Source organism: Homarus americanus, unplaced genomic scaffold (assembly GCF_018991925.1).
Source record: "Homarus americanus isolate GMGI-L3 unplaced genomic scaffold, GMGI_Hamer_2.0 scaffold9553, whole genome shotgun sequence".
NCBI lineage: Eukaryota > Metazoa > Arthropoda > Malacostraca > Decapoda > Nephropidae > Homarus > Homarus americanus.
The window spans coordinates 109640-128679 of NW_024756809.1; the positions used below are offsets into that span (position 1 = coordinate 109640).

General features: G+C 44.2%; 3 protein-coding genes across 3 annotated transcripts; all 3 read right to left on the reverse strand.

Moving 5' to 3' along the window:
- Positions 1-7517: 7517 nt before the first annotated feature.
- LOC121856904 (histidine-rich protein PFHRP-III-like) lies at positions 7518-7901 on the reverse strand. Its single transcript, XM_042352668.1, has one exon. It carries the CDS (start codon positions 7899-7901, stop codon positions 7518-7520), a length of 384 nt encoding a protein of 127 aa, XP_042208602.1.
- Positions 7902-8316: 415 nt separating this feature from the next.
- LOC121856906 (small histidine-alanine-rich protein-like) lies at positions 8317-8892 on the reverse strand. Its single transcript, XM_042352669.1, has one exon. It carries the CDS (start codon positions 8890-8892, stop codon positions 8317-8319), a length of 576 nt encoding a protein of 191 aa, XP_042208603.1.
- A 1147-nt stretch (positions 8893-10039) lies between these two features.
- On the reverse strand, positions 10040-10618 carry LOC121856907 (small histidine-alanine-rich protein-like). The gene has a single exon (XM_042352670.1). It carries the CDS (start codon positions 10616-10618, stop codon positions 10040-10042), a length of 579 nt encoding a protein of 192 aa, XP_042208604.1.
- Between the last annotated feature and the right edge of the window lie 8422 nt (positions 10619-19040).

Here is a 19040-nt window from a genome sequence, read left to right on the forward strand (position 1 = left end):
ACCCACACATCATCAGGTCCCTCCTCATACCCACACATCATCAGGTCCCTCCTCATACCCACACATCATCAGGTTTTGGATAACGTCAATAGATTTATCAGTTGACACCTTAGCTATTAATTGGTGTTATCTGGCCAGTGTGGTCGTTTATTACGGGAACCTCAACACGGTGTAGGCAATACAGCACCTGGCAAGATCTAGCGCTGCGTTAATATCTTCCCGGCGTCGATAATGCCAGGCTGTGTGAGTATATCCACCTGCTTGTGTGTGTGTGTGTGTGTGTGTGTGTGTGTGTGTGTGTGTGTGTGTGTGTGTGTGTTTGTATATATATAACTAATAGCTTTTGTGTGTTTGTGACTACTAGCTTGTATGTGTCACTAATATGTGTTTGTGTCGTTTCTAGCTTGTGTGTATGTGTGTCACCACTTCCCTGTACGGGCTGTCAGGGTGTTTTTCAGCTGCAGGGTTGTGGGAGGGTTGTGTCAAGATTAAGGAGATTCACAGGTGTAAGTTAAGACACAGGAACAGCTGGACATGAAAGGTGAGAAGTTGTGGCGCCACCTTCACGAGAGTCAGTGTGTTGTGGCGCTCGAGTATGGCAGGAAATGTGTGTGTGTGTGTGTGTGTGTGTGTGTGTGTGTGTGTGTGTGTGTGTTCCTTCCTTCCTTCCTTCCTTCCTTCCTTCCAAGACGTAATTTGGGTTTCAGATATGACAAATTCCTTTATAGAAACAAGACATATACGGTACCTACCTGCACCTTCATTAAGAGATTAGGTATAAAAGTTATAGTTTAACTCAACACCACTTACTGAACAAGGGATAATCCTCTTTCGTAAGGCAGTCGAATCAGATGATGAATTTAGTTTTAAATTACTGTGGTGGAGATTGCAGCAGGTAGATAGAAGTAAATGCAAGTTAGGTGAAGGTGTGGCGCCTGAACAAGGAACAGTGTCGATGGTGTGAGTTAGGTAAAGGTGTGGCGCCTGAACAAGGAACAGTGTCGATGGTGCAAGTTAGGTAAAGGTGTGGTGCCTGAACAAGGAACAGTGTCGATGGTGTGTAATTTATAATATGGTCGAGAATAGTGTTTCTTATGATGGATATTTGAAAGCAGGTTGTAGGCAGGCAGTATTATTAAATCAAATTACTGAGACACACACACACACACACACACAATTGGAGACTCGGGCTACAGTGTCTTTAGTAGGACGTCGGTCTGAAGTTTAATGTATTCTTATGATTGTACAGGTGTTGGTTTGACAGGTGTGTGGTTGTGCAGGTGTGGGGTAAACAGGTGTGTGGTTGTGCAGGTGTGGGGTAAACAGGTGTGTGGTTGTAAAGGTATGAAGTAAACTGGTGTGAGATAGATAGGTGTGGGGTTATCAGGTATGAGAAAGACAGGTGTGGGATTGTCAGGTATGAGGTAAACAGGTGTGGTGGAGTGGGAGGGACAGAGGCCAAACAGGGTCGACACCTATGTTGTAACACTTAACGTCCACTACTACACTGACACTGTTAAAAGTTCTCTCTCTCTCTCTCTCTCTCTCTCTCTCTCTCTCTCTCTCTCTCTCTCTCTCTCTGTCGATGTAAATAGAGAGAGAGAGAGAGAGTTGAGCTGGTCAGGTGACGTTGCTGGAGTGTGGGCGGTCTAGTATTAAAAGATAATAGGCAGGTGATCCTGACCGGTCCTGTGGGGAGGGGGGAAAGGGGAAGGGGAAGGGGGTAAGGGGGTGGGGAGAAGGAAGGGGGGAAAGGGGGTGGGGAGGTGGAAGGAACAATGAAGAAGAGAAGGGAATGGAAAGCAAGAGATAGTGAGGGACGAACAGTTGAGATATAAAAGAAAAAAAAGAATAGAATGGTGATAAAAATAAATTGAAATAGATAAAAGAGAAGAAAAAAAAGTTGTTTGGGAAGAATGAAGAGGTGAAGGTAGTGAAAGAAGTAGTGATTGACCTTCATGTAGGGAAGGTCAGGTATAATGAAGGGAAACAGAAGATAATGTATATAGAAGACAAGAAGGTGAAGGATTGTTATAAGGGAGGAAGAGGGAATAATGTGGTAAATAAGAGAGGGAACGAGAGGGAGGAGGTGAATAATGGAGAGGGAATGAAAGGGAGGAGGTAAATAACGGTGTGGGAATGAGAGGGAGCAGGTAAATAACGGAGGAGGGAGGTAAATAACGGTGTGGGAACGAGAGGAAGGAGGTAAATAACGGAGAGGGAAAAGAGGGACGAGGAAAATAAAGGAGAGGGAATGAGTGGGAGGAGATAAATAACGAAGAGGGTATGAGAGGGAGGAGATAAATAACGGAGAGGGAATGAGAGGGAGGAGATAAAGCAAGATAATGAAAGGTAAGGAGTGGTGAGGTGCAGTATGTGAAGCAAGAGGCAGCCAGGCTAAGGAAGTGAAGTTATCTTGTGTTTACGTCGAGAGATAATAAGGTGAGCTGCTAATGAAGGTCTCGTGTCAGGTGCTGCTCAGGTGTAACTGTAGCCTATTTGGATTGTGTTGGTGGGGTGGTATGGTGGTGGTTAGTGGGTGTATTTCGTATTGGCGGGGGTGATGGTGGGGTGGTGGTGTTGAGGGTAGTGTGTGTGTGTGTTTTATTGGTGGGGGTTGATAGTGGTGGCGATAGTGAGTGTATGCTGTATTGATTGGGGTGGTGATGTTATGCATTTTCCTTAATCCAACAACAAACTTGACCCTTCACATCCTCAGACATCCTCTGGCACCGTGTCGTTCACCTGCCATCATTTTGGGAATTTTTATATCTCCCATTGAGGAAATATCGTCACATAAATGTTCCTCTACTTAACAATATAGTGTTTGGAGGTCCTGGGTTTATGGCTCTCCTCATGTGTAGGTGAAGGCACAACGACTTAATAATAGTGCCACTTTAATAATAGTGCCACCAATTCCCAATACCAGCCTAACGTTCTAACTCAACCAATTGAGTTCATGGGAGCAAATTGGATTGTAATATATGAAGCTGTGAATGTCCAGCCTTGCAGTAGACCCGAGTGAGGACGGGATCATGTGTGGGTGCTGTGGTGCCAAGAGGTAGGGGTCACATGTGGGTGCCAGGAGGTAGGGTTCATGTGTGGGTGCCAAGGGGTAGGGGTTACGTGTGGGTGCCAAGGGGTAGGGTTCATGTGTGGGTGCCAAGGGGTAGGGGTCATGTGTGGGTGCCAAGAGGTAGGGATCACATGTGGGTGCCAAGGGGTAGGGGTCATGTGTGGGTGCCAAGAGGACTAGATCACATGTAAGTACCAAGATAATTTGATCATGAGTGGATGCCAAGAGAACTAGATCACATGCGAGTGCCAACAAGACGTCTTCGTATACGGGTGCCAAACATCGTCAGGGCCATTCCATCTCCCTGGCACCGGACAGTCTCCAAATATCCTGCAGTGGACTTGGTCAGTGGGGGGTCCTGGCTGTCCCCGGTAATAAACTCGGTATGGACGGACCTTCAATATAGATGAAAATGTTTGTCCACGACTGATATTGAGTTTGGTGATGGACCCCTCGCTGAGAATCCCTTTGTCCTTTTGCTGGGAACTATTGGATCACTGGACTGCTGCGACTGAGCTGGAAATATACCGAACAGATGAAGGAGACGGAGGTTAAAGCTGATTCCTTTACAGGCATTTAGAATTCCTTAATACATATGAATTTGAAGTCTCGTGTATTCTATTGCACTTGGAAAATGCCTTATGCAGTCCCCTGAACATCCAAGTGAAATGAAGGCGGTCAATTTCACTGTCGGTTTCTCTGTCTCACTGTGTATTGACGGATTAGTTTACAGTGAATTGTATCGCTGTTTTTTACACTAAATATGGGACCCATTTTTCACCTTCAAGTTAAGTTTGTTCAGCGCCGCACCGGGAGGACGAGGCAGAATATACACCACTTGTTAACACCACTGTGATAAACTTCAGTAACAAGTATTTATTACAGGTACGGTAACTATAGGTACAGGTAGAGAAATGTGTTGATAGTGTATTAAAACTCGCACCGACACACACACACACACACGCACACGCACACACACGCACACACACACGCAGTACACTCAGCACCTTAATATGAAGTGAACTGTTTATTACACTCGATTAAAGCGTAATTAATATCATGTTTTCTGTGTGTGATTCATAACCCTGAGTAAATGTTTTCAAGGGTCGTACGTTAAAGTTTCCTCGTCGTTGTACAGGTAGAGAATGTAATTAACTCTGACACATACGAGGTAAGACCACAGTCAAAATGGCGACAAAATTGCATTAAAACTGCCTTAAGTAGGTGTCGTTTGGAACTTGATTCTTGTATATAATGACTATAGCACGTTAGTCAGGGGGGGGGGGCGCTGTAGACTCTCCTACCGTACTTTATGGTTTGACATCTTCAACAACTATGTCAGTTATTGATTACAATGAGAGAGAAATTGGAATTTTTTTTTACTACCAATTGTTACCTATATTTCGTAACTGGACCTTTTTTATATCCTTGATTATTAATCCTGTTAATTCTTGTTCATACTTAAGTGGATTTTTATAGACACACTAAATATATGTTGACAGCCAGGGCAGCAGTGTGGACCTCCATGCGCCAAACTTAGCGAAAAATCAGAGCTCAAGACTTGGGCCACCCACCACATCACCGAAAGAAGAGCCATGGTTCGGGGTCTCATGTGGGCGCTGTGTACGGCACCTTGTTCTCGGTAACATCAGTGCTGTTAATCCGCTGTTAACAGGTTCGACTATACAACTCGTAACATGTTAAATCTCTGTGTTCCTTCTCACATTGGAAATTGCAAACTGTGACGGTGTTGGTAGTCTCGCTAAAGAAACAACACAGGAAGACACATGAGACCTCCCCCCTGTTCGCTAATCTCCTTATATATCGGTTTTACACCTTACAGCTGAAGGTCTTCGACGAACATTCGACGAATCTTAAAATCTAGGGCAGCTTCACAGTGCTCCATTATGACTCAGTTGTCTGTGACGTCAATCGTGCCTCTTAAGACTATTTACCCAGACTCGGCCTCAGTAAATAGTGTATTCGAAGCTGCGAGTTGGATATCGATACTACAGGATGTATGTTGACAACCTGAGCCACATGTAAAGTCTACGGGCACCTCAACCACTGTGTCTTTCCTCACTATTTAACTACGTCACCTGAAACCAACCTCCTATTACACCAGCCATCACCATCACCTTCGCTCCCTGTAAGTTGCTACTGTAATCATAAGCGGCTTTAGGGCGCCTGTAACGTTCTACGCCTCATCGTGTACTGGGGGTGAATCTTAAATCTGTAGCCATGTGTGTGTGTGTGTGTGTGTGTGTGTGTGTGTGTGTGTGTGTGTGTGTGTGTGTGTGTGTGTGTGTGTGTGTGTGTGTGTGTGTGTGTGTACAAGCTTTATGTTGTAATTTACCGTACATATTTTCATCAGGTCTGAGGTTAGAATTTATATGGCTGCACAGTTGGCCAAACTTGGTGAGGTTACTCGATAGTATGTAGTCGTTTTTTGAACTATTTAAGATATGAAATACTGTGTCTAAACCATACACTAATTAATAAGATTACTATTAATAGAATTGAAAGAAAAAGTGCATATATTACCATATATTCTAGGTATAACGGCAAGGATTAATACTACTCTAATATAGATAATATTAGAAGTGAGTAAATACCAGGTGGCGTCTCAAGATGTGATAAGGATCGTGATGGAGGAAGAGTGACTTGATCATGTCTTGCTGCCATAGTTGTTCACGTAAACACGCTCACACCGGGATCCAAGCAAAGTCATACGTAATACTTTATAAATACAAGCAATTTCGAGTTCCTTACACACACACACACACACACACACACACACACACACACACACACACACACACAATTTGTGATATATTGTAATATTTTTTCACAGCTGAAGTCATTATTTAACTAGTAGAGTTCAATGTCATAATACAAGGAAATAAAGAAAAGGTTCATGAGTGTACCAACACCTCGAGATAAGGCTCACGACTCAGCCATATGTCCTTAACTGTCACAAGTCCTTGAAGACAAACTGTTAGAACTGAGGTGATGACTTATCTATTTAATTATTGTAAGTTGTCGTCATTATGTGAGAATATCATCATCTGATTAAGTTGATCATCAAACCTTGTTAATTAATACATTTGTTGACGAAACATTGCCTTTGTTGTCTTGCCCTGCACAATACTCCTGGTTCTGGCCCGTGTACATAACATAGTGTCTGAGGACCCAACAGCTGCCTGTACTTTGCTCATGTGAGAATATTTGATCTATACTGCATCCATCGCTGAGTCTATGGAGGGTTTCACGCTCTCTTGGTACACAAACAAACTGGGACTGCTATTGGGAAGAGGAACATATACGAGGCAGCGTCACTGTGTGTGTTATAAAAGCACAATACAAACGGCAAACGACATAGTTTCATGTATCACTGACTTCACGAATTTTGTTTACTGGGCCAGACGACACGAGCTGTATGGTGACGGGTGAATATTACTGTGCCGGAGGATGCCTGGAATGATAGACACTATATAATACCTTCAGCATCTCTCCTGGAAGCTACACAAGAGGGTGGGTCTCGGGAACGAACGCTGGACCCGAGCCATTACCTCCAGCGCGTCTCCTGGACACTGCACTGGAGCGCGAGGAAGTCGAGGAACATTGGACAGAGTGAGTCGTTTGTTTTTACGGTGACGTGGTCAAGGGTGTGCGCGGGACTGTCTCTTTATTGATGTTGTTTTTGTTCTCTTGTCTTGTCAGTTTTCTTGTCCGGCGGCTGTCTTGGGAACTGTTTGATGACGGCATTGTCTTTTTTATCCCTTAACCGGTTCTGTCTTGTGGTCACTTTTATCCTTCTGCACCATTTAATAAAAAGAGAAGTTTGCCTGGACAATCTGTGCGGACACTGAAGGGTTTTGGAGGCGAAACTGTGACTGTATGGCTGAAATAACTGTGTGACAGGAGAGCGGCGCCATTCATGTATTTAAGGTGTTAGGATGTGTGAATGTTTTGTTGTGTTGGGATGTGAATATATTTTATTTAAGATACAATATGGTGTGATGGTCAGCCTCCATTATGTTGGCAGTGTGATGGTCAGCCTCCATTATGTTGGCAGTGTGATGGTCACCATCCATTATGTTGGCAGTGTGATGGTCAGCCTCCATTATGTTGGCAGTGTGATGGTCAGCCTCCATTATGTTGGCAGTGTGATGGTCAGCCTCCATTATGTTGCAGTGTGATGGTCAGCCTCCATTATGTTGGCAGTGTGATGGTCACCATCCATTATGTTGGCAGTGTGATGGCATTATGTTCAGTGATGGTCACCATCCATTATGTTGGCAGTGTGATGGTCACCATCCATTATGTTGGCAGTGTGATGGTCACCATCCATTATGTTGCAGTGTGATGGTCACCATCCATTATGTTGGCAGTGTGATGGTCAGCCTCCATTATGTTCCAGTGTGATGGTCAGCCTCCATTATGTTGCAGTGTGATGGTCACCATCCATTATGTTGCCAGTGTGATGGTCACCATCCATTATGTTGCCAGTGTGATGGTCACCATCCATTATGTTGCCAGTGTGATGGTCACCATCCATTATGTTGCCAGTGTGATGGTCACCATCCATTATGTTGCCAGTGTGATGGTCACCATCCATTATGTTGCCAGTGTGATGGTCACCATCCATTATGTTGGCAGTGTGATGGTCACCATCCATTATGTTGTCAGTGTGATGGTCACCATCCATTATGTTGCCAGTGTGATGGTCACCATCCATTATGTTGCCAGTGTGATGGTCACCATCCATTATGTTGTCAGTGTGATGGTCACCATCCATTATATTGTCAGTGTACTCATCCATTATGTTGGCAGTGTGATGGGCTCATCCATTATGTTGCCAGTGTGATGGTCACCAACCGATATGTTGGCAGTGTGATGGTCACCATCCGTATGTAGGCAGTGTCATTATATTTGCCAGTGTGATGGTCAGCCTCCATTATGTTGCCAGTGTGATGATAGTGGTCCACCATCCATTATGTTGGCAGTGTGATGGTCACCATCCATTATGTTGGCAGTGTGATGGTCACCATCCATTATGTTGGCAGTGTGATGGTCTGCCATCCATTATGTTTGCCAGTGTGATGGTCACCATCCATTATGTTGTCGATGTGATGGTCACCATCCATTATGTTGCCAGTGTGATAGTCACCATCATTATGTAGGCAGTGTGATGGCGTTCTGTCCATTATGTTGGCCAGTGTGATGGTCACCATCCATTATGTGTTGGCAGTGTAATGGTCACCATCCATTATGTTGCCAGTGTGATGGTCACCATCCATTATGTTGTCAGTGTGATGGTCACCATCCATTATGTTGCCAGTGTGATGGTCACCATCCATTATGTTGCCAGTGTGATGGCCACCATCCATTATGTTGGCAGTGTGATGGTCACCATCCATTATGTTGCCAGTGTGATGGTCACCATCCATTATGTTGGCAGTGTGATGGTCACCATCCATTATGTTGCCAGTGTGATGGTCACCATCCATTATGTAGGCAGTGTGATCGTCACCATCCATTATGTTGCCAGTGTGATGGTCACCATCCATTATGTTGTCAGTGTGATGGTCACCATCCATTATGTTGTCAGTGTGATGGTCATCATCCATTATGTTGCCAGTGTGATGGTCACCATCCATTATGTTGTCAGTGTGATGGTCACCATCCATTATGTTGTCAGTGTGATGGTCACCATCCATTATGTTGTCAGTGTGATGGTCACCATCCATTATGCAGTTGTCAGTGTGACGGTCACCATCCATTATGTTGGCAGTGTGATGGTCACCATCCATTATGTTGTCGCAGGATGGTCACCATCCAGCTATGTTGTTGTCAGTGTGATGGTCACCATCCATTATAAAGTTGGCAGTGGATGGTCACCATCCATTATGTTGTCAGTGTGATATCACCATCCATTATGCCAGTGATGGTCACCATCCATTATGTTGCCAGTGTGATGGTCACCATCCATTGTTATGGTGTGATGGCTCACCATCCATTATGTTGCCAGTGTGATGGTCACCATCCATTGCGTTGCCAGTGTGATGGTCACCATCCATTATGTTGCCAGTGTGATGGTCACCATCCATTATGTTAGTTGTGTGTGATGGTCACCATCAATTATGTTGTCAGTGTGATGGTCACCATCCATTATGTTGAATAGTGTGATGGTCAAATTTCATCCATTGGTGTTGCCAGTGTGATGGTCACCATCCAGTATGTTAGTGCCAGTGCGATGGTCACCATCCATTATGTTGTCAGTGCAGATGGTCACCATCCATTATGTTGTCAGTGTGATGGTCACCATCCATTATGTTGCCAGCGGATGGCTCGTACCATCCATTATGTTGGCAGTGTGTGATGGTCACCATCCATTATGTTGTCGTGTGACGGTCACCATCCATTATGTTAAGGTTGCGTGATGGTCACCATCCATTATGTTGGCAGTGTGATGGTCAGCCTCCATTATGTTGGCAGTGTGATGGTCAGCCTCCATTATGTTGGCAGTGTGATGGTCAGCCTCCATTATGTTGGCAGTGTGATGGTCAGCCTCCATTATGTAGGCAGTGTGATGGTCAGCCTCCATTATGTTGGCAGTGTGATGGTCACCATCCATTATGTAGGCAGTGTGATGGTCACCATCCATTATGTTGGCAGTGTGATGGTCACCATCCATTATTTTGGCAGTGTGATGGTCACCATCCATTATGTTGTCAGTGTGATGGTCACCATCCATTATGTTGGCAGTGTGTTGGTCACCATCCATTATGTTGGCAGTGTGATGGTCACCATCCATTATGTGTGCATGGTGTGATGGTCACCATCCATTATGTTGGCAGTGTGATGGTCACCATCCATTATGTTGTCAGTGTGATGGTCACCATCCATTATGTTGTCAGTGTGTGATGGTCACCATCCATTATGTTGCCAGTGTGATGGTCACCATCCATTGTTGCCAGTGTGATGGTCACCATCCATTATGTTGCCAGTGTGATGGTCACCATCCATTATGTTGCCAGTGTGATGGTCACCATCCATTATGTTGTCAGTGTGATGGTCACCATCCATTATGTTGCCAGTGTGATGGTCACCATCCATTATGTTGGCTGTGTGATGGTCACCATCCATTATGTTGCCAGTGTGATGGTCACCATCCATTATGTTGGCAGTGTGATGGTCACCATCCATTATGTTGCCAGTGTGATGGTCACCATCCATTATGTTGCCAGTGTGATGGTCAGCCTCCATTATGTTGTCAGTGTGATGGTCAGCCTCCATTATGTTGCCAGTGTGATGGTCACCTTCCATTATGTTGCCAGTGTGATGGTCACCATCCATTATGTTGTCAGTGTGATGGTCAGCCTCCATTATGTTGCCAGTGTGATGGTCACCTTCCATTATGTTGCCAGTGTGATGGTTAGCCTCCATTATGTTGTCAGTGTGATGGTCAGCCTCCATTATGTTGCCAGTGTGATGGTCACCTTCCATTATGTTGCCAGTGTGATGGTCACCTTCCATTATGTTGCCAGTGTGATGGTGTGATGGAAATCCAGCAGGAAGATCTCTTAAGTTTGCTAAAACTACTTAAACTCTTTTTATCTTAACCTAAAACCTTTTAGGTGAAGCGAAAGTTTGGCTACGCGTTTTTGTGTTAGAAAGAGCCTCTCGGTGAACGAACATCAGGTTGGGGGGGGGAATCGTCGAACAAAAACTCAATTAAAGGTTGAAGTATTTTTTGGGCTTAAGAAATGTATTACAAAGGCGAAGAGGCAGCTAAGAGGAAGACGGAAAGGAGTAAAGAGGTTTTTTTCATCTTCTTTTAGCAGTTTTGTGGAATTATTTTTAGTGAGGCAAGCTTGTTCTGAGTTAGTCTTCTTGCCCCGTGTGTAGACTGACCTCCTGGCAGTGTGTGCATCAAGGTAGTGTGGCAAGAAAGAGGACGAGGAGCCTGGGTGTAGTTAGGGCCCATTTTGTACAGTGTGTGGGAGAAGGTGGTAAGAAGACCCAGCAATAGGTAGATAGTTAAGTTTATTGACCACAAGTTTGGAGTGGTAGTGTGTGTGTGTGTGTGTGTGTGTGTGTGTGTGTGTGTGTGTGTGTGTGTGTGTTGTTTGTTTTCTATATATTTTGTTGATCGGGTGTATTTGTCTTAATGAAATACTGTTATGACGAAAGAAGGTTTTTTTTGCATAATTTAGACCAGACATTTTCCGCGTTTTGTAAAGTGATGGAGGAATTAATGTGAGTGTGTGGGGGGGGTTGAGTGTGGGGGGTTGATGGGGGGGTTGAGTGTGTGTGGAGGGGGGGTTGAGTGTGTGGAGGGGGGGTTGAGTGTGTGTATATGGGTTTGTGTCTGTTTGTGTGCATGTGGGTGTTTGTGTGCATGTGGGTTTGTGTGTGTGGGTATGGTGGGTTTTGGTGTTTGCAAGAAAGAGAGTAACTAAAATATTTGGCCAAGTTAACATGATACAGCGACTGATGTTAATATAAATGTTTCTGTTAAAATTTACATGTTAATTATCGTATGTCTCGGGTTCTTGTCAGGTCTTAACTCGTAAAAGTAACTCCGTATAAACTTTCAACACCTCACCTCTTTAATGTCGTTCAGGAAGTATAAAGCGAGTGTTTTTGTCACCTCTGATATAGTCGTGTCACATCATGTTGATAAAGGATATACCATGTTATTCTTATAGGTTTTGGAGTATATTTCGCCCTGAGTTAAGATTGTTAGCATATTTTTGAATATAATGTGTGTTGTTTAAGCTTCATGATCTAATGGGATTTACCATTATTGCCTCATTACTTCACGTATATAAGAGGCATATTGACTTGAACATGTCCGACTTTATCGTTCGTTCCTCCCTAGTTTGTGAGCGAGATTACTAATGGTATGTCCAGCCTAGAATCATATCCTTGCATTACTTAATAAAATTGTCATGCTTTTATATATATATATATATTTGAAGTAATGGGCACACATATGTTGAAGGCCAATTAATATTTACTTCACGCTTTATTTACAGGCAACTTCATGATGTTTACAATAATATTTTTATTTTGTTTTCCATTTTGTTTTGGCTGAGACAAATCCTTTTATTAAACTGTTGAGGTGAGTGTTAGGGTTGTATTTATGTAATGTACGATGCAGTAGATGTATTAGTTTGTATTACGTTACAGAATGTCTCCATCATCCTTGGGTGAGATGAACACTGGATAACTGTAGTGACTGTGTAGCGTTATATTATTTACAACAGCAGTGCCTCTGATGGTCATATCCTGTGTATAAGAGCGCTGTCCTCTGTATAGTTGTGTGTACTGGCAGTGTTCCTTGTATTATGAAGGGTCGTTTACAGTGGTACAGTGAAATGCTGTTCTATTCTGTCATTATGGGTGGTCGTTAAAGGGTTAGGTGGTCGATTTTTTTTATTCATAGTATTAGATTATTTTGTATTACTATTTATATAAAGCTCTTGTGGTATTGGCAAGTCACATGAACACAGGTGAACCTCTCGTACTCGTTACACCAACACTGTTACCTGTAGAACCTCCTGGAGGCTGGTGTGTGGTGGTGGGTCAGCTTCGTCACCTGATGCACCACACTGTCATTCATCACTATTCGGTTGTATGTTGTTTCCATCCCTTGACGAGTGTTGCTGGTGTGCTGGTCAAAAGTTTGGTGATGTAGTGTGCACGAGTTTGGTGATGTTGTGGTGAGGGTCAGCTAGCATGGTGATGTTGTGGTGAGGGTCAGCTAGCCTGGTGATGTTGTAGTGAGGGTCAGCTAGCCTGGTGGTGTTGTAGTGAAGGTCAGCTAGCCTGGTGCTGGTATAGTGAAGGTCAGCTAGCCTGGTGGTGGTGTAGTGAAGGTCAGCTAGCCTGGTGGTGGTGTAGTGAAGGTCAGCTAGCCTGGTGGTGGTGTAGTGAGGGTCAGCTAGCCTGGTGATGTTGTAGTGAGGGTCAGCTAGCCTGGTGATGTTGTAGTGAAGGTCAGCTAGCCTGGTGATGTTGTGGTGAAGGTCAGCTAGCCTGGTGATGTTGTAGTGAGGTCAGTTAGCCTGGTGATGTTGTAGTGAAGGTAGCCTGGTGATGTTGGTGAGGTGCTAGCCTGGTGATGTTGTAGTGAAGGTCAGCTAGCCTGGTGATGTTGTAGTGAAGGTCAGCTAGCCTGGTGATGTTGTGTTGGTGAGTGAGGGTCAGTTAGCCTGGTGATGTTGTAGTGAGCTAGCCTGGTGAGTAGTGAGGGTCAGCTAGCCCGGTGATGTTGTGGTGAGGGTCAGCCAGTGGTGATGTTGTAGTGAGGTCAGCTAGCCTGGTGATGTTGTAGTGAGGGTCAGCTAGCTTGGTGATGTTGTAGTGAGGGTCAGCTTGGTGATATGGTAATGCGGGTCAGCTTGGTGATGTTGGAGTGTAATGTGGATGAGCTTGGAGATGTTGTAGTGTAATGTGGACCAGCTTGGTGATGTTGTAGTAGTGATGATGTTGTGAGGACCACTCCACCAACTAGATGCTGTTCGTAATTTTATTTGTATCTTTATAGGTGAGTTTGATGGCGTTGTCGTGTTTACATAATTATAAAATGGATGTGATGATTTTTTTTCATAATTTGATGTAATTTTATTTATTTTTATTTATTTATTTATTAATTTTACATGATGGGACAACCTTTGATAATTTAATTGAGTACTTTATGGGTTAAATAGTCTTGGTGTTGCTACCGTGTTTATATAAAGTATGGAAGTGACCAACTACGGTAACCACAACAAGCATTGTTACCAACCGCGCTAGGTAATCCCATCCGACCTGGTATTACTCCCCAGCTGAGCTTCAACAACACAACTAACTAACTAACTGGTTGACCTCAGATAAAGAGTCCAGGGCTGATGTAGAAACAGTACTTTTGACTCGATCACGACCTTACTAACAGCCAGAGACTAATTACTTAGATTCTAGTTCTATCTTTTATTTATTTATTTACTTATTTTGATAGATTAGTGTACCAGCTAACCTCGTTACGCATTTAAAGAACTTAATTGTTGAAGCTTAGAAATAACATTATAACGTGAACGAGTCTTGCTGGTCAGTGAGACAATCTCCTTGGGAGGTAGTCGACGAAGCTATACTGTGAGAGAGAGAGAGAGAGAGAGAGAGAGAGAGAGAGAGATGACGACCAACACACCTACTTGGGGGGGGGGGGCGGAGGGGTTATGTGTATGTGTGTTTAGGTATGTTTTTGCCTGTGTATGTATATAGTACCAACAGCACGCTAAAGAACATCACAAACAACATGACAGCATCAGCAAGAAGCAGAAAGAGTAACGATACGCACAAGAACATTGAGTGCGAGAGTCCCGTTGACACAGTGTATCTTTTATCACCCATTAAACTAGAGGTGGTGTGTTGTGATGGCTCCTCCGTGTGTGCCTCCCGCTGTAGTAACTCCATGGCCCACTGATGGCTCTAGTGGGTGTTGATAGTTCCAGGAAGTCATGTTCTCTGTCATCTTCTGTTGAGTAGTTGTTGTGTATCAGAGCCAGCGTGTACAGGTTAACCCTTTGAGGACGATGGTTGAGTGGACGATGGTTGAACCCTTTGAGGACGATGGTTGAGTGGGCGACGGTTGAACCCTTTGAGGACGATGGTTGAGTGGGCAATGGTTGAACCCTTTGAGGACGATGGTTGAGTGGACGATGGTTGAACCCTTTGAGGACGATGGTTGAGTGGGCAATGGTTGAACCCTTTGAGGACGATGGTTGAACCCATTGAGGACGATGGTTGAGTGGACGATGGTTGAACCCATTGAGGACGATGGTTGAGTGGACGATAGTTGAACCCATTGAGGACGATGGTTGAGTGGACGACGGTTGAACCCTTTGAGGACGATGGTTGAGTGGACGATGGTTGAGTGGACGATGGTTGAACCTTTGAGGACGATGGGTGAGACGATGAACCCATTGAGGACGATAGTTGAGTGGACGATAGTTGAACCCATTGAGGACGATGGTTGAGTGGACGACGGTTGAACCCATTGAGGACGATGGTTGAACCCTTTGAGGACGATGGTTGAGTGGACGATGGTTGAACCCATTGAGGACGATGGTTGAGTGGACGATGGTTGAACCCATTGAGGACGATGGTTGAGTGGACGACGGTTGAACCCATTGAGGACGATGGTTGAGTGGACGATGGTTGAACCCATTGAGGACGATGGTTGAGTGGACGATGGTTGAACCCATTGAGGACGATGGTTGAGTGGACGACGGTTGAACCCATTGAGGACGATGGTTGAGTGGACGACGGTTGAACCCTTTGAAGACAATGATTTAAGCCCATGAGACTATGAGTTTAAACCACCATCCTCGAAGGGTTTAATGGCTCGTAATGGTGCTGACGAAGATGCTGAAACACGGTACCATTATTACTGTCAAGGGGGGGAGGGGGGAGGTAAGGATTGGTTATTTCGAGGATTAGAAAAGTGACGTTAATTTATAGGGTTGGGTCTGTCTGTCTGTCTGTGATTAAGAAAACGTGATATATTTTTATTTTAGTTTTTTTTAGTTTTTGCATTAAAATAATTTGATAGAAACGTATTAATGTATTAGTTTGTATATTGTGTCCGAGTCCTTCATCAACTGAGTGCTTCTGGTCTCTCTCTCTCTCTCTCTCTCTCTCTCTCTCTCTCTCTCTCTCTCTCTCTCTCTCTGTCGTAATATTTGAGTAAGGAAATACAAGTTACTTATATCCTCTGCCTCTGCGGTTAATCGAAATATTATATCCTAGAAAGCATAAAGTTTACTCCTGTGTGATATTTACTGTGGAGGTAAAGTTGTTTCTCGCATGTTATGTTAAATGTGTTTTTGATGACGGAGATGTTGGCTGCAAGAAACACCACAAAGACAGAGTGAACACCACCTTTATTTTGGTTGTGTTCGTGTCTCCTGCTTTACGTTCATCACTCACGTCGATTACCGCTGGCAGATGGCAGAACAGAGGTCGGATTTCTAAAGTTGTGATGACAATTTGATTAATGTACTAAAGCCTTGTTATATGAGCTCCCAACACCTCGATGGGGAGGAGGGGGGTATCCGAGACTCCTACACGTTCAAGTTGGTGTATAATGAACTCTCGTCGTCCTCCCGTATATAGTTCAAGAGGATTATGAGGAATTTAAGATTCCTATTGACTGTAAACCACCTTATGTGGAATCTATATTTATAAAGAACCATCTCCTTGACACACGAATACTTAAAGGCTCTTGACCTCAACGTATATAGTTTGTAAAAGGTCAGAGAGCATTGTTCCTGAGGCCTTAATGGACCATTTACAACGGAATTGTCATTTTAAGGACCGCAAACACGGATTTATGTCTGGTCGCCCCTGTGAGATAGTTTCTGGAGCTCCGAGATGTATGGTCATAACTTTTAGAAGTGGATGGTACAACAAACAGCTATATTACCTTGTCTTCCTCGAGTTGTTGACAGTGGGCGTCATGAATAGTAAAAAAAATGACCAGGTTGGATACTGTGTGGGGGAATATTTTATACCAAGTTAGTGGCATCGTGTGGTACTTGTAGTGTGTTGTGGTAAATAGTACAATACCCTTTGGACTATATCTTTTTAGTAAATTAGAATATTGACAATTTACTATCTTGTTATGTCGTAAATTCAATCTAGATTAGTATAATTTTATGTATAAATAAGAAAATAAATTGATACCTAAAAAGAGTTTTATTATTTTGTATTTGAATCAATATCGTGAAATTAATGACATTTGTTTTTTCTCTTTTTACAGGTAAGTTGTAAGTGAAATCCTCAAGATGGCAGCACTACTCAAGCGCCCTCTGCCAGTGCTGTCATGTTGTGAGGTTATAAAGCAGACCCAGCAAGTGTGCCATCAGGTTGGTATCAATGCCTGACATAACCACATCGAAGGGTTGGTAATTCGTAACACTCGTTTAAGGGAGCGTAGTGGAGGAGGTGATGATGATATTAAAAGAATAGTGAAGACAACACCAGAGACACCTATCCCTACCCACCTACCTACCCACGCACCCATCCACACCCAACTACCCACATCCACCCACCTACACGCTTCCTTTGCTTACCCATGTCTGAGGTTAAGCTGCATAACAGTAGGTGTCGGATATAAGAGACGGGAGATAAAGGGAATTGGGGGTGAGAGGGAAGAGGAAAAGAGGGGGGAAGGGAGGTGAAGGGAAAGGGAAAAAAGAGATTGAGATAAATAAGAGAGAGGGGAGAGATAGAGTGGGGGGAGAGGGAGAGGAGGGGGGGGTGAGAGGGTGTGATACCTCTCTCAGACAGGAAATACCAATGTTAGAGTAACGGTACACCCTCAAGCGATTCTCCTTACTTCCTTCCTCTCACTTTTCTCACCTCCCCCTCCTCTCCTCATTATCATCATCTTCCTCCTCTTCATCCTCCTCCTCCTCCTCCTCCTCCTCCTCCTCCTCCTCCTCTCCATCCTCCTCTTCCTCCTCTCCATCCTCGTCTTCCTCTCCCTACTCTCCATCCTCCTTAACACGGATATATCGTAGGGTTACTCAAGTACTTAGGCCAGGGTCAGGTCCCTTGGGTCCTGACCCTGGGTGTGTCAACTTGGAACCCCCTGTTATATGTGTTGTAATTCTCTGGGCTGTAAGCTGTGGTCAGATAATCAGTCATTACATCATTGCTATACTATAATTATTGTTCCTGTCGGAGGTCGTACTTATCGTTTTTACGCCCACACTGCAAAGCTGGGGCGTGTGTACATCTTTCCTTCTTTATTTCTTTCTTTTATCGTGTGCGCATCCATCTGTCCATTCGTCAGTCCGTCCTGATTTTATCTACACAACAGCTTTCGTCAACAATACTAAGCAAGTACAAGAGAACATTGTAATAGAGGTGCTCTCATCCTATTGGTCTCTCCCCTCCCTCCCCCCATATTGTGGTCACTATCACGGCGGCCAATCACAGGTCTGAAATATGTAGATTTTCTGTTTATATCGGCAAGTGTTGATGACGACACAGCCGCCCTGACGACCAATCATGGTGCAGGAGACGGGTATGTATCGCCATTATACGTGAAAAAAAAAAATGTGTGCTGAGAGTTTTATCGACACATAATCTGGGGTGAAGTATAGAAGTGATCAGTTACCGTTTATGGATTTGCTAGAGGGAGCCAGGTTATTGAATGATTACGCTGACATTTACACAGACAGCGATAGTGTAAGTGTACTGTGTCTAGGGCGTGTTTATCTGTGTAGTGATGACTGAGGTACTGTATGGTTACTCCTGTGATAGTCCTTGTTGCAGCTCTTGGTAATGTTGACAGTCTTTTGGTATAAGTCAGTCTCTCTCTCTTTATCATCCTCTCTTCCTCTTCTCTGGCGACTGTCCCCCCCCCCTCCCCCAGTCCTGGATATTTCTCAGGTGTCTTTGTGTAGTATCTTTCCTTATCTCCTCAGTCCATCAGGTAACATGGATCAAAGTGTTGTTCTTCTGTTCTCGTGGTGATGACCCTCTGGTGCCTCTCAGTCGTCAAGCCTGAAACAAGATCCTCGCCTCCCCTGACACTCCTCCCATCCCCATAGTCACGGGTGTGGGTGCTTGACGGTACACATTCTTCGTAATCTCAGCGTTTAGTATCTTAGTCCTGGAGCGTTAGAGGCGGGATTCTGGCGTCCCTTGGCACCCCTTCCTTCCATCCTGGTAATGGTGACACTGCGCGAGGAAGTGAACTCCCTTGAGGCACTTGGATCGTAAGGACGAGTGCCACCAGCTGATGCAAATGACCCGAAAAAGCCATGAAGGAATTTTCTTGACAATAGAAACATCATTCTCAGATTTTACTCAATTTTTTTCTTAACCAGATTATTTTCATATGTAAATGAAGGGGTGTGTGTGTGTGTGTGTGTGTGTGTGTGTGTGTGTGTGTGTGTGT